The 15,652-nt window shown below is 59.2% G+C and overlaps 1 protein-coding gene across 1 annotated transcript in view; it reads left to right on the forward strand.

The window, feature by feature from the left end:
- Positions 1 to 1,880: 1,880 nt before the first annotated feature.
- PRDM12 (PR/SET domain 12) overlaps positions 1,881 to 15,652 on the forward strand; it is a 14,359-nt gene continuing 587 nt past the window's right edge. The window contains exons 1-4 of the mRNA XM_049631734.1: positions 1,881 to 2,103; positions 3,965 to 4,155; positions 5,554 to 5,709; positions 14,304 to 14,415. Of these exons, the coding sequence (XP_049487691.1) occupies positions 1,881 to 2,103; positions 3,965 to 4,155; positions 5,554 to 5,709; positions 14,304 to 14,415 (682 nt within the window). The remainder of the gene's footprint in view (positions 2,104 to 3,964; positions 4,156 to 5,553; positions 5,710 to 14,303; positions 14,416 to 15,652) is intronic.

Below are 15,652 nucleotides of genomic sequence, written 5' to 3' on the forward strand. Positions count from 1 at the left end.
TGCCAAGGGGTGGGGAGGGCAGTGACCTCCGAACGGGAAGGCCAGGCCTCCGACCTTCCGTGCAAGTCCCCCGTGTTGCGGAGGAAGCCTGGAGAGTCCCCTTCCTCCAGCTAATCCGTGAGCCCAAACCATGCCCCCAGAAAACTCGGCTCCCTTAACGGAACCTGAAATTGCAGGGAGGGAAGGAGGTGTCCCTATGATGCCCCTCCCGCGTCTAGGGCTGGGGTCGGGGCTTGAGGCTAACCCCAGAAGTCGGCGGAGCCTGCAGGAAGCCGTGGCCTCGTCCGAGGCTCAGCAGCTCCTCGTCTCCGGAAAGAGGCCGAGAGACACCGTGCTGGCGCTGCGGGTGCCTGGGAACCTCAGCGCCGAAAGCACCCTGGTGGAATGGGGGCGGGAGGAAGGGAGAGAAGAGGGAGGCCAGAAGGGAAAGAACGAGAACTAGGAGGCCGGAAGGAAGGAGTGCCGAAGGCTGCGAGCCTCCCTCGGTGGCAGCCGAGCGGGGAAGCTGGGAGGCCGGAGCCTCAAGCCCCGCGCGCACCGCAGTCTCTCCTGGGGCTGCCAGCGGTTTCGGAGAACGTTCGCTTTGGAGCCCGGCTGCTCCCACTCACTGTCCGGGGACCCCTCTCAGCACCCCCTCCCCCGGTGTTCATCAGAAAAGCCTATTCTGGACCACGCGCCGCTAGCGGGGATTTCCGTCCCTAGCCCCCCGAGAGGCGGGAACCGGTCGCCCACGACGCCGTTTCGGGCAGGGCGGCCCCAGCGTTGGCCGCAGCCCCGCCGCGCAGCCCGTTCCGCGCGGGGAAGAGTTTCACACTCGGCCGCGAGCGGCGAGCGGCGAGCGGGGCGGGAGGAGCGGCCCGTTTGAAGCGAAGCGCCGGGCTCCAGCAGCGCCGTCTGCAGCGGGGGATCAGCGCGGCCTGCGGCCTGGGGCCCGGAGCTCCGGAGAGCCCGGGCCGGGCCGGGCCGGGAGGGCCTGGGAGCGGAGGGGAGGGGAGGGGAGGGGAGGGGAGCGCCGGGCCGGCCGGGCCGGGAGGAGCAGCGCAGAGCCGGCCTGGGACAAGTGGGTGAGCGCGGGGCCGGCGGGGCCCGAGGCCAGGCGTCCCCTCCGGCCCAGTCCGGTCCCCGGAATCCGGGCGAGCCTCTCCGCGCCCCCTCCCCTGCTCCGTCCCCTCCTCTCCTCGCCGCGGGCTGAGCCTCCCTCCCAGCCCCGCGCTTCCCACGGGGAGAGGAGGAGGAAGAGGAGGGGAGGGGGGGGGGCGAGAGAGGAAGGGCCGGGGAGGGGCGGGAGGAGCGAAGAGGGACAATTCGGAGCGGCCTGCGCGCCCCCGCCCCTTGAGCTCTCGCGGCGAGGGCTCCTCGCGCCCGGCCGGGTACAACAAGTCTGTCCGACGTCAGGGGGTCATTAATAACCAATTAGGAGGGTCACTGCGGCTCCTATAAAGGCGCTGAGATTTTGCCAAGGGGAAGACCGTCCGGGCCGGGTGTGCGAGAGGCGAGCGCGCGTCCGAGAGCCCCTCGCCGCCGTTTCTCGGCAGCCACCCGCCTCCCACCCACCCCGCACCCCCCGCACCCACCTCCGCCTCCACCCCCGTCTCTCCGGCCCTCCGCGCAGCCTCTGCCACCTCTGCTGATTCCTCTCCCTCTCCGCCTCGCTCCCCCTCGTTCACTTTCCTCGCAGCCCGCCTCGCCTCCCGCTCCCTCCTGCGTCCTCCCCCTCCTCCTCCTCCTCCTCCTCCTCGTCCTCGTCCTCCCCCTGCTCCTCTTCCTTCTCCTCCTCCAGCACAGCCCTCCTCTCTCGCTCCTCCGCTCCCCTCTCACCCGCCGCATCCCCGCGTCGGCCCGGCCGTCCGTCCCCGGCGCCGGCGAGCCCCGGGCCGCCCATGATGGGCTCCGTGCTCCCGGCGGAGGCCCTGGTGCTCAAGACCGGGCTGAAGGCGCCGGGGCTGGCGCTGGCCGAGGTCATCACCTCCGACATCCTGCACAGCTTCCTGTACGGCCGCTGGCGCAACGTGCTGGGCGAGCAGCTCTTCGAGGACAAGAGCCACCACGCCAGCCCCAAGACGGCCTTCACCGCCGAGGTCCTGGCGCAGTCTTTCTCCGGCGGTGAGTCGCGCCGTCGAGGCCAGTCGCGTCCCCGCCTCCCGGCGGCCCCGGGTTCCCCTGCCTGGCGACGCCCGGGGCGCGGCCGGGACCTGGGGCGTCGCGGCCGCTCGCGCCAGCCTGGGCGCTGCAGGTGCTCCGTGGGCCTCAGTTTCCCGGAAGCCGCCGAATCGGGGCGCGAGCGGCGAGGCCCGGGCGGGGCGGGGCGGGAAGCAGCCGCGTCGAGGCTGCGGGGCCCGGCGCCCCCAGGCTCTCCCCCCCCCACCCCTGCCCGCCCCTCGCCCCTTTGAGCCGGCGGGTTCCCGGCATTTAAAGCCTTACTAGGCGTGTAATAGCAGTTGACTCAAAAAGAAGGGGTTTAAAATTCATTTAGTTAACTTGGGCTTGACCCGCGAAAGTTCCCACTTAAACCGAGAACTTTAAAAGGGAAGGGGGGGGGCTGGGGAGGGGGCGGGGGGCGGGCGGGTCGGGAGAGAAAGCCGCGGAGGGAGCGAGGGAGAGAGAGAGAGAGCGAGAAAAGTTTCTTTTCTTTAAGATGTCTCAAGGTCTTACTCCTCATTCATCAACCTGCAAACAATATCTTTCCCCGACGCTGGCATCTCTGCGCGTCGCCCTCTCTTCCCCCGTGACGATTTCTGTTCCTCTCTTAATTTACCGTGCAGACTAATTCCACTTCCATTCACGCTATGTCAACCACCTAATCCCCCCTCTTTGTAAGGGGAATTCCTCGGCCCCTTTTAAACAAGTCCCCTCCGCATTGAGCTACAATTTACTGCTACAGCATTCTTCCCGGGCTAATGAATTTAGAATTAGCAATTTCTTTCGAATGGAGCCGAATGAATGCTATCACTTTAACAGCGTGACAAATTGCCGGCCGCGCCGCAATGGACACCGTTTAACCCCCCCTTTCAGCCGGCCCGCTCGCCGGCTATTTTCCCAGGTAGCTTAGAGGGGAACCTTGTAAGACATGGAAAACGCCCCTGTGCGCCTGGCCGCCCCCACTCCGGCTGCCGGGCCCGGCCGGGGGGACCCCTCCGCGGGGGGCTGGGGGCCTCCCGGCTCTTTCCCGCCCAGAGGGGCGACTTCAGGGCTCGCCTGGATCCGGGCGCCGCCCTTTCTGGCGCCCCGGATCCCCGGCGCGGAGGGGGACGCAGGCGGACCCCGGGTCACACGCAGCGCGCCGGAGGCGGCCCGCCGCAGCCCGAGTTTCTTTGCACCTTCCGCCGCCTCCCGCAGCCTGCGGTCTCTTTCCAGCGCTGTCGCCAGTCCGCCCCGAGGTGCGGGGCCTTCCGCACCCCGAAAAGCGTGAGAGCCCCTGGCCGCCTCCGGGGTCCTTCCACGCTGCCCTAGATTCCGTGCGGGGAGGCGCAGGGAGCGCTGAGTGCCGGGGCCGAAGGGCGGTCTCGTCTTGGCCACCGCCTCCTCCTGGGAGCTGGCCTCAGTTTACCCATTTGTAAACCCGCGCGCTGCGACGGGCACGGTAGTTCTTGAACTCTTCCAGGGTGGAGAGCAGGGAGGTTGTGGATGCTTTGAGAATTAGTGGAGAGACAAGAAAGAAAGAAAGAAAGAAAGAAAGAAAGAAAGAGAAAGAAGGAAAGAAAAGCGTCCCTAGAAATGAGCCCCAAAGCATCTCTTGCTTTGGAAGGTACGGAGGGTCCCCCGGTTGCAAGGGAGGAGACTCCACCCTGCGCCCTCCACTCCTCCTGGCGCACACACACCCCAGTGACTTCTGCAGAGTCATTCCAGGGCGGGCCTGGGGTTGGTCGGGCCAGGCAGGACGGGCCTGGGTCCCTGGTGGGGAAGAGCCGGCCATCCCCTGCCTCAGGCTCTGACCGGGTCCCCCTGCCCCGGGCGGCGGTCACAGAGGTGCAGAAGCTGTCCAGCCTGGTGCTGCCGGCGGAGGTGATCATCGCGCAGAGTTCCATCCCCGGCGAGGGCCTCGGCATCTTCTCCAAGACGTGGATCAAGGCCGGCACCGAGATGGGCCCCTTCACCGGCCGCGTCATCGCCCCGGAGCATGTGGACATCTGCAAGAACAACAACCTCATGTGGGAGGTGGGTTCCAGCGGGGGGAGAGGGGCTCGGGCGGGATCCTGGAGTCAGGCAGACGCCGCTTGGTCCCTGGCGCCCCAGCGCTCCCTGAAGCCCGATCCTGCACCTGGATGCCTGAAGGAGCCTCCCCAAACTGCTCTCGGGAAGGCCATTGTTTGGAAAATCTGACCCTCCTCCCCCCGGCCCACCCTTGGGACTGTTGTTGGCCCCAACTCGCAGAGGAGGGCACTGAGAGAGAGCAGGAGAGGCCGATGCTTGCCCAGGGTTTTGCCGACTGCTGGGAAGGGAACCCGGAGGAAGCTGCAAGGAAAACCCCTCAGAGCCACCCGGCCTGGGTGTGAGGGTGGCCAGCATGGAGAACCACAGGAGCTGTGGGTTCTTCCTAGGAATGGGCTTCTCGGCCCAGGCAGAACGATGACAACTGGAAATGATCGGGGACAAACTGGTGTTGAGTCAGCTTTCCAGGTCAGGGGCCCACATTCCACCAGACTATCTCAGCAGCCCAATGAATTATTATTCCCATTTTACAGAAGGAAACTGAAGCCCAGAGAAGCTTCCATTCATCCCAGGCCCTCTGACCCTTCTCTCCTCCGCCAGGGAGGACAAAGCCTCCCCCAAACACTTCCGCTTCCTGGGGCTCCGGCCCGCAGCAGCTGCCGGGGTTCGGAGCACCCTCTCCCTGATCTCATTCCCCCTCCCTCCATGGATCCACCCCCCAGCCCCCACCTCACCGTCCCTGGAGGAGCCCAATATGACACATCTTGCTTGCGGTCACAGGAGCAGGAGGAAGGGAACAGGGCGATGGTCCAGACGCCTCTCCTGACCTCACCTCCTCCCTCCCTGGAGGCCTGGGCCAGTAGTTACCGGTCCCATTTGTTGCTAGGTTAGCAAGCTGGGGTCCAGCTTGGTCTCTGACTATTCTTGGTAGGTCCCACAAGGGGGGTTAGGCCAGGCCAGGGTGTCACCGTGAGCCAGTCTTCCCTCTCCAGGCTCCCGTGTCCCCCCCTCTGAGGTCCTGGCCAGTGCTCTGCGCTGCTTTGAGGAGCACCTCTGCATCCCCAGGGGGTTAGCTGGATACCACTTTGTCCAGTCAGTGATCCCTGGAGACCCTTCTCCTCTGGAGATGGGGAGCCCATGGCAGCAGGGGCCGTGGGGCCCGGGAGACCGACTCCCTGTTGGTCACTTCTAGCTGCCTGGCCTCCGGAAAGTCACTGCGCTGCTCCGAGCCTCCCTTTTCTCAGCTGGAAGACTGAGATGAGAGCTGCTTCCCCTTCCTGGGGCTGTTGCGAGCACGGGGAGAGAGAGTGTGTGTGTGTGTGGATCTGCCGGGCCTGGGCCCGGCCACAGGTGGCGCCTGCGACACAGCCTGCCTCACTCCGTCCCTCGTTTCCCTGCGGGCAGGTGTTCAACGAGGACGGCACAGTGCGCTATTTCATCGATGCCAGCCAGGAGGACCACCGGAGCTGGATGACCTATATCAAGTGTGCGCGTAACGAGCAGGAGCAGAACCTGGAGGTCGTCCAGATTGGCACCAGCATCTTCTACAAGGCCATTGAGGTGAGCGTGTGTCCTGTTGTGTAAGGAAGCGTGGGGCGGCCGGGAGAAGGTGTGCAGGCAGCCGCGTCCGTCCCGGGAACCGCAGGGGATGGAAGGGTGTTGCCTTCGGGCCCCGCTGGCCCTGCTCAGGCTGTACGACCGACCGGGGCCCACGCATCGCGGTCCCTGGGAGCACGAACTTCGTGGCAGGTTTCCTGCTGTGGATCAGAAAGGACAGAGCTTTTGACTCGATGCCCTTGTGGATGTCACGAGCACCTCAGCGGTGAGGTCCTTGGATAGCTGCTTAGGGTGTCCTGGGGTCCAGAAGCCAAGAGATACAGAGAGCAAGACGCGGGAAGGCAGCCTGGGGAAAACATCTGGATGGGAGGGAGGGCACTGTGTCTGCGGCATTTTAGCTCCTTGTCCTGCTCGCGTGGGATGCTCATGACATGTGGATCACGACTCTGGTCTCAGCTATCACGTATTGATCCCTTGCTGTGTAAGGCTTCTCCTAGGCTCTGTGTCTGCATCCTCGTTTATAATCCTTGTGCATTTATTTAATCCACGAGGGAGGATTCCACGAGGAGGAAGCTGGGTCTCACTTGGTGGCAGACGGACTCAGGAGCTCTTACCGAGCCTTGCGGGGGCAATGTTAGTGCGAATGCCCGTGTGGAGTGGAACTTCTTGGAGGCGAGAGAAAGGGAGAGAGAGCAGACACGTAAATATCACATCCCGTGGTTGGGGGTAGCTAAGCCGGGCCCAGGTCACGGGAAGGTTCGGGAGGATGGGAAAAGGAGGTGTTCCCAATAGGGAAACGCTTGGGCAGAGGCAGAAAAGCTGACGGTGTATGGGGAGGGGCTGACGGCGCAAAGCAAGCCAACTGGTGGCCGCCATGATGGCCATGCTGTCGGGACCCTCCTTGGACAGTGTCCCTTGGTGGGAAATTTGCTTACCATCTGGCCCCGGAGTGGAACAAGCTGTCTTCCTTCCCCATGGCAGATTGGTGGTAAGGGCTGTGTGTGTGTGTGGGGGGGGGGTACAGCAGGGGGATGTTCCCCCCACACTTGTTTGGACCTCATTCTTCCACTCCGCTAGTGGAAGGGGGCAGTGTCCCTTAGGGTGGGGCTGGGCTTGGTTGAGTTTTGGAGGAGTCTGAAGGAGAATGATTTCCCTGTAGTCCATTTTCTCCCCGGGATTCGGAGCCCCAAGTCTTTCTAAGGCCTGAGGGGCACTGGGGCCTAGCAGCTTCTGGAACCGGGGTCCAGTTGTCCCTCCGTCACCAGGCTCCAGGAAATCTCCCAGAGATGACAGCAGGATGGTCTTTGCCTGGGTACTGGTGTGGCCGGGGAGTGGGTCCCAGCTGAAGGGTGGGCCCTGGTGGGGAGGCCAGGAAGTGGAGGGGGACCAGGAGGGTGAAGCGAGGTGCAGTTTCTGGACTGGGGTTCAAGTGAGGGGGAGCAGCATGGGGCTGCGTGAAGGTAGGGCTGAAGGTGGCCTAAGGCCCAGGACAGAGGTGGCCGCTGTGACCATGTGGCTGGGCCACCACTCTGTGGGAACAAGGACCCCCTCCCCCCGCCACCGGCTGGCCTCAAATTGGCCTCGGGTGTGGCTGAGCCTCACCGCCAGCAGAGAGCACCCCTGCATCTTCACCCCTCCCACCCTCCCAGCCTCACTCGCACATCCTCCTCCTTGCGCACCCAGTCCCGGCCATCCCGCTACAGAAGAGACCGGGGACGCACACCCTTCGTGTTCCTCGCGTGCACACACATAACACGAGCACAGGTGCACACGCGCGTGCGCATGAGAGAAAATAGGAACGTTCACACGATTCGGGCCAAAGGACTCCCGGCTGGGACAGACTCGGGGGCCTCTCAGTCTCATCTCCCGGTGTGGGCGTCCCAGCCCAAGGCTCACCAGAGTCAGGAAACATCAATAGAAATTTCTACAGAAATTCCGAGTCAGAGGGCACAGTGGCTGAAGGGTATCTCCAGGGAGGAATCTGAATTTATAAGATTAAAAAAAATAAAACCCTGCATTTCATCAGGATTTAAGGTGAGAGAAAAGGATAAGGGGAAGGAAATCGTATCACATATGATACCGTGAGCTAAACACCAGCTGATTTGCCGTTAATGCTTGCCCAGGGTTGGCAAGCCTACAGAGGGGACTGTTTGGGTGAGGGACAAGGAAACACAAAATGTCACTTTACTTTCATTTAAACTTAAAAAAAATGTTTATTTTTGAGAGCGAGAGAGCACATGAGCGTAGAAGCAGGGGAGGGGCAAAGAAAAAGAGGGAGACACAGAATCTGAAGCAGGTGCCAGGCTCTGAACTGTCAGTACAGAGCCCGACGCGGGGCTTGAACCCACGAACCGTGAGATCATGACCTGAGCCGAAGTCGGACCCTCGACCCACTGAGCCACCCAGACGCCCCTCATTTTACTTTTAATAAATGAAGCTGGACACCTTCCTCGTGATGGCAGTCTTCTCAAACCATTGTGTGGCAACGTGAGATTCCCCTTATGGGACCTGCACACCGCAGGTCTGGACGGGGGTGACCACCCACCGTGCCTCAGGGTGGAGGCCAGCGCTCCCTGGCCCTTCTAGGCTCCACCAGAAGAAATTGCTGCTCCCCCGGGCCACTCCCCGAAGCTTCTGGAATACGTGGGCCATTTGTTCTGTGCGTGTGTGTGAGTCGGCCGAGGAGCTGGGCCTTGGCCATGATCCATTGTCTTAATCTTTCTGTCAACTCAGAGCTGCTGTTTATTTTCCGTAACGGGAACCCATTACTTGCCCCCCAAAACGGGAAGGAACATCTTTCTGCAATAAACAGCATACACGGCGGCTGCCCTCGAAATTCCCACAAATGCAAAATAATAGCCCTCCAAATGGAGCTGGGGTTTCAAGGCCAGCCAGTCGGTGGAGAACCCCCAGGCGGGTTTGGCATCTGGCTGCTATTCCTGGGCCATTCTCCTCGTCGATTTGGCCACAGAAGCATTTACTGGAACGTCAGGTGCCTAAAATGACATTTCTAGAAAGCGCCGAGCACATAGCAAGTGACCACTCAGTGATGAACAAGTAAGTCTTGCTGCAGGTGATGGGGGCCTGGATCTAAGGTCTGAGCAACTTTTTACGAATCGAGACGTTTCAGCTCTGTGAGATACTATCACTGTCCCCTGTCCCCGTCTTATTTTTTTTTTTTTTAAGGTTTATTTATGTATTCCGAGAGAGACAGTGACAGTACGAGCAGGGGCGGGGCAGACAGAGAGGGAGACAGAGAATCCCAAGCAGGCTCCGGACTGCCAGCGCAGAGTCTGACGCGGGGCTCGAACCCACGAAACTGTAAGATCGTGACCTGAACCGAAACCAAGAGTCGGATGGATGATCCACTGACTGAGCCACCCAGGCGCCGCTCACTGTCCCCATTTTAATGATCATAAAACTAAAGTTCAAGGAGATCGCAGGAGGTTGGTGAGCTGTGATTTGAATCTAGGCCTGTCTGACCCCCCCCCCCCCCCCCGCCCAGGGCAAAGCTGTTGGTCACCATGTCATGGGGCCTCCCTGGCCAATATGTATTTGTTGGAACTCTATTAATTGGTGCGTCAGGACATCTGTGGCACGATGGAAATTGATATTCGTCCAGATGACACGGAGATCCTTCTAGACGAGGGCTTTTGCGCCGCCCGGGGAAAGGGAGGGAGGGCCTCAGAGCCTCCTGGGAGCATGTTCAATAGTGCGACATAAATTTTTATTAGGAAAACAACCCCAAACCGGTCGGTTTCCACTTATAATAAAAATTCAGAAATGGGGCAGAACAAAACTTCTGGGCTGACAGGGAAGGTTACGAAGCACAAGTTGAGAGGGGCGCCTGGGTGGCTCAGTCGGTTGAGCGTCCCGCTCTTGATTTGGGCTCAGGTCACGGTCCCAGGGTCATGGAATTGAGCCCCGTGTCAGGCTCTGCACTAAGCGCGGAGTCTGCTTAAGATTCTTTTTCTCTCTGCCCCTCTCCTCTACTTGCGCACTCTCTCTCTAAAATAAAATAAAATAAAAATTAAGAGCATGAGTGGAGCGATTATGTAATTTGTCAAGGAAAGACTCAGGCCCCGATATTCCCCCCAAGTCTTGGCAACGTAGATTTTATGGTACGCGACTCGGTTTCTTTGGGAATTATTTGCTTTATTGTGTGTCCTGAGCCAGCGCCTAATGTCCAGAAAAGTGAATAAATAGCTGATTCTGGTTCTCCGGGCTCCAGTGGAGAGTCCTGCCAGGGCCACGCCAGAGTGTTGGCCATAAGACACCACGGAAGGATCTGGAAGGCCTGATGGGCACCGTGGCTGTTCTTTGCTCTCAGGCGGTCAGCTGCCGGGACCCTGGGAGTCTGTGGACAATGGTGCCAGGATCTCAGGGAGGAGGCTACAGGTCCGGTCTGAGGGTCTCCTTGTCTCCGTCTCTGGGGTTATTGCATGAGGGGTACCAGTGAGCAAGCGGGGACCAGATGTCCAGGTCAGGGGCTGCCGCTGGCTTCCCAGAGCTCGGGAAAGATCCTAGAGGCTCCACTTCTGACCTTCCCCAGTGCTGGTGGCTTCTCCAGATCTGGCGAGCAGTGTCGTTCCCAATTCCAGTAGATTCTTCTTCAGAGATTTTCTTTCTTTTATGTATGTATGTATATGTGTATATATGTGTGTGTGTGTGTGTGTGTGTGTGTGTGTGTATAGCTTGAAAGTAATATTTGTTCATTGCTTTTCTAAAAATCCGCTATCTCATCTAGAAAGCAGAATTCACTCTGCTCCTCACGAACCTTAAGTCAGCATGTTTTAATCGTCTCAAAATGACAAACCCTTCTGTGGAAAGAAGCGTAGAAAACTGGTGACGGTGGCTGGGCATCCAGGATGGGAGGGAGAGTTACTTGTCGTTATATACCCCCCCTTATGTGTTGACACGTTTTGGTCAATGTGTCTGCATCGTGGTTTCAATTTCTGAAATCAACTAGTAAAATTAATTTTCGGACGTTTAAAAAATGTGTCGGTAAATACACGCGTCACTCTATATCAAAAGTCGATATTGAAGCTCTTATTTAAAAAATAATATTCCTGGGGCACCTGGGTGGCTCCGTCGGTTAAGTGTCTGACTCCTGATCTCGGCTCAGGTTGTGATTTCACGGTTCGTGAGTTCAAGCCCCGCGTGGGGCTGTGCGCTGATGGCGTGGAGCCTGCTTGGGCTTCTGTCTCTCCTTCTCCCTGCTCCTCCCCTCCTTGTGCTCACTCTCAAAGTAAATAAATAAACTTCAAAAAAATTTTTTTAAATAATATTCCAAACAACCATTTTTAAAATAATTTTTAAATGTTTATTTATTTTTGAGAGACAGAATACAGGCCAGGGAGGGGCAGAGAGAGAGGCAGACACAGAATCCGAAGCAGGCTCCAGGCTCCGAGCTATCAGCTCAGAACCCGACACGGGGCTCGAACCCACAGACTGTGAGATCATGACCTGAGCCAAAGCCCGATGCTCAACCGACTGAGTCGCCCAGGTGCCCCTCCAAACAACCATTTTGAATAATAATACTCAGAATCTGTGCAGTCCCAGATGTTCTTGGCTTCTGGTTCCTCACCATTGTGGTTGTCGTGTTCGTTTTAGATTTAATAACAATTGCTATTGTCTATTACAAGGAGAAGGCTGGTGTTGACTTAGATACTTGATTCCTACACTGAGAGTCTGGAGGTAGAGGCAAAGATCAGGGCAACATCCGCCGGGGGCTTGCTGAACTTCCCATGCACATCACTGCCCTCCCTGGGGGTGCCCCTGCCCCAGCCAAGCCGGAAGCACTGGCCCGATCTCGGGCTCCCGTGCTTGGCGCACGCGGCCCCAGCCTGTGCTCTTGTCGGGTCACCGAAGGCAAAGCCACCAGTCATCCTGGGCTTTCACTGTGCCAGCGGCCGGAGCCACACTGCAGGCTCTGTGGGGACCACTGGGGGACCTGATGCTCCACGGAGCGCTGCCAGCTTCCTGAGAGGCTGGTGGGCTTGGGGAAAATTATAACAAGCGCTCCTGTGTCCGTCCACCTCGCCAAGGTTTATGTGCGGGGCTCCGCGGAGCCCTGACCCCGTGAGACCAGAGCAATGGTGCTGTCCCTGTTTTACAGTCGAGGAAACTGAGGCCCGGCGACGGAAGGCAAGCTGCCCGAGGTCACAGGCTCGGCAGCTAGGGAGCCCAGGTGGCCCCTGACAGCGTGACTTCAGGTCCTGAGTCAGAACCCTCTGCGGGAGTGTCTCCTGTTGGGACAGTCTGACGGGGAGCCTGTTGCTTTGGAACCATGATTCTGGAAACGGAAGCTAGGAGTCAGGACGGTGTCGGAGATGACTTGCGATCGGAGTGTTAGAGTTGGGGGACCTCAGGGCTCATGTTCCCCCACCCCCTCATTTGAGGAGACAAGCTTAGAGAGGCCAAGGGCTGGCCTAGGGTCACACAGGGACCAGATGGCGGAGGGCCTATCCACACCTTCCCTCAGAGAGCAGCCTTCTGACAATGAACTGATCTTCAATTGTTCTAGTTCCAACCTCCTCTTTTCTAGGGAGACTCACAAAACCTCTGTCTTCTCTGACCCCTTTCCAGCAGGGCCTCCACCGCTATCCCACTGACTTCTGGGACAGCGGCCATGACTGTGAATGACCTTGAGGACTGTCCCTGTGGTGCCAAGTTCTAGTCTGCCTGCTTTCTTTGAGGCACCACCTAATTTTCCTGGGGTTCGGGGGCTGCACTTTCCATATTCAAACCCTGGCATCCTCTGCTTGGTTTCTGGTCACTCACTGACCCTGAGGGCTCGACGTGATGCCCCATGGGTGGGGGCGGGGAGGGGGAGCTGTTGGGAAGGGACCCGGGGACCCCGGGCTGAGTCTTAGGAGGACGCAGTGACGAGGCCCCTCACACACTTGCCCTCTCCCACTCCTCTCCTTTCAGATCGAGCAGAGCTGGCTGGTCTGAGGGTTGTCCTAGCTCTGACCGGGGGAAGGAAGCAGTGGTGGCCAGAAGGGTTCCGCCTGTGGTGGGGGTCTGCAGGCCAGAGCCCCACAGAAGGGGCGGGGCCTTCTCTGCAACCAGGGAGCCCGAGGAGGGGGCTCCTATCCTTGCGTGATTCCAGATACCCCCAGATGGTTTCCGTGTGACCTTTGGTGCTGCAACTCCGTTCAGATGGTAGACGACCCGTGAGGCGAACAAACCACTTGCTGCCTGGGGGTGTCCAGCTTTCTCTGGGAAGGTCAGAGAGTGACCCACGGGCTGAATGCCAAAGTCAGCTCGGGGGGTGCAGGCTTGGGAGGGTGGGGCGCATCTCCTCTTTCCTTTGTCTCTCTCTCGCTCTCTCTAAGATTTTATTTTATTTTATTATTTTTTTTTATTTGGGAGAGCACGAGCAGGGGAGAGGGACAGAGGGAGAGAGAGAAAGGATCCCAAGCAGGCTCCACCCTAAGCACATAGCCCGATGCACAGCCTGATCCCACGACTAAAATCAAGAGTTGGACACTCACCCAACCGACTGAGTCACCCAGGCACCCCTTTTAAGATTTTATTGTTAAGTAATCTCTACACCCAACGTGGGACTCGAATTCACAACCCCGAGATCAAGAGTGGCGTGCTCCACTGACCGAGAAAGCCAGGCGCCCCATCTCTCTCATCTGTCTTAGTTGCCGGGGCCTGAAGATTCCCCGATTGGGAGGGGCTAACTGGCTGTCGCCAAAGGCCTGGCGGGCCCCTTGGGATGTCCCCCCTTTCCTCCGGAGTGTGGGGTTTATGGTTAGTGCCACGTCAGGCCTTCCACAGCCTCCCTGAACTGTCCAGGGCCTTCACCCCTTCCCTGGGGCAGGTCCCCGCCCCCCCACCCCCGCCCCGGGGAGTGGCCCTGTCATCATTTGTGAAGTTCTCTCCCATAGAAATGGATTTTAGGTCCGTGTGCCCCAGTATTTCCTGAGGTGAGGGTGTTTCTCAATCGGAATGCTTCTTTTCTAGCATTTGCAGTGTGCAAGGAGTCCCGCAGAGACAGTGACAGGGACAGAAGCACGTGTGATGTGGTGCTGCCTTGTGGGCGCTTTGGATGAGAGGTGTTGCCAGAACATTTTCAGACAAGATGTAACCAAGTCCCCTAGGGTGCCCCGCAGCCCACGCTCCTGGGGCACGCCTGCCTCAGCCCTGCAGACCTGAGGGCTGGCTGACTCTGGTTCCCCTCAGTAAGAAACGAAAAGTTTTCTGGCCTACCTTCTTCCGGAACTTCTGCTTGCTACAAGGCTTCGTTCTGTTGCTGCCAGTTCGGGAGCTCTTACGCGGCTGGGTGGCAGCTGTGTTCCCCGCGGCGGAGCCAGGACAGGGATGGCGAGAAGGCCTGGGCTGGGAGAGGGAAGCGGAGGGCCAGACGGAGCATCCCCCGGACGTCTATGTTTGTGCAGCTCGCTGGGGACGCCTACGGTGGCTTTCTCGGGGCTGACACTGGATCCACATCTCCATGGCAGGCAGAGGACAGCTGCCTCCTGGCTCCGGGGCAGGGGGAGCGGGGAGGGGGGATGTGCAGACACCCTGAGTCTCACACCTGGGACCGCTGTCTCCCTAACCCCATCCTGCTCTCTTCCCTGTAGATGATCCCTCCTGACCAGGAGCTGCTGGTGTGGTATGGAAACTCACACAACACGTTCCTGGGGATCCCTGGTGTGCCCGGACTAGAGGAGGAGCAGAAAAAGAACAAGCATGGTAAGTAGTCTCCATGAGGCCACGATGAACCCAGAATGAGAGAGTGAGCGTGTGTGTGTGTGTGTGTGTGTGTGTGTGTGCGTGCGCATGTCTTTGTGGCAGGGCGGCTCCTGGCCTCCAGGGATCCTGGTTCCACCTCCAGCAGTATTGAGCACAGGAGACTATTGGCCCAAGCAGGCCGATGCCCCTGGAGCTGCCCACCGCAGTCCCCGCATGAACGGCAGTGTGTTTCCTGGACAAAATAAATGATCTGGGGGCAGGTTCCGTGGGGAGACACCAGAGAGGCAGAGGGTGTAGCGGAAGGAGCAAGGGGCCCAGCAGCGGGAGCCTGGATTGAGATCCAGCTCTGCCTCACCATCTTGCCTTAGTTTCTCCATCTGTGAAGGCAAGATGTTGGGCGAGATGATCTTTAAACTGCCTTCCAGCTCTGGCGATGTACGTGCCCCTCTGTCCCCGGTGCAGGGCCTGGGGCAGGTGCTTGGTATAAACATGTTGATTGAAGGTGGGGCAGAGTGTGCCTTGCCTCCGTGGGTTGTGGGGGGACACTGGTCATCACGATAGAGACCACTTGCACAAGACCTATTTCATGCCAAGTTTATCGAGCTAAACCCTTTACAGGTTATCATCCCACTTGTGTCCTCATAAAGCCCTCGCGAAATTTGGTCGTCTTTAATTTGAGAGGACAAAGCTGAGACCCTGCGCTCCGGCTAATGTGTTACAAACACTAATTTCTCTGATCCTTACAGTAGCTTCTGGGGCTGATGCTGTTATTACTTCCATCTCAGCACTGAGAAAAATGAGGCGCAGTTCCCTGGTACATAACAGGCACCCAGGAAATATCTGTGGGATGAATAAATGGTATTTGGGGGGCCTTTTATGGAAGACAGTCATTTATAGAAGGCTACTTTGAGCCACGTACTTCCCATATACAGGCTAAGGGAGGTAAAGTGCAGCTTTTTGTGATCATCTGGCCAAGTTGTGCATAGCCCCATGAGGTCGTAGTAGGTCCCCGTTTTACAGATGGGAACGTTGAGGTTTCGGAGGCCAAGTCACTAAGGCCTCGAGGTCTCAGCACAGTCTGGATCCAACTCCTATCTGACCCCAAGCCAGGCTCCCTGACGCCCCTCTCATCCCGCCCACCGGTCTGCTCGGGGCCCGCCCGGCCCGGGTCCATCCGAGGCGGGGCCGGGAGGAGGGCGCGCGTGGCGGGGGGTGCGCGCGTGCCGGGCCGCGGCGG

This window comes from Panthera uncia, chromosome D4 (genome assembly GCF_023721935.1).
Source record: "Panthera uncia isolate 11264 chromosome D4, Puncia_PCG_1.0, whole genome shotgun sequence".
NCBI classification, from domain to species: Eukaryota; Metazoa; Chordata; class Mammalia; order Carnivora; family Felidae; genus Panthera; species Panthera uncia.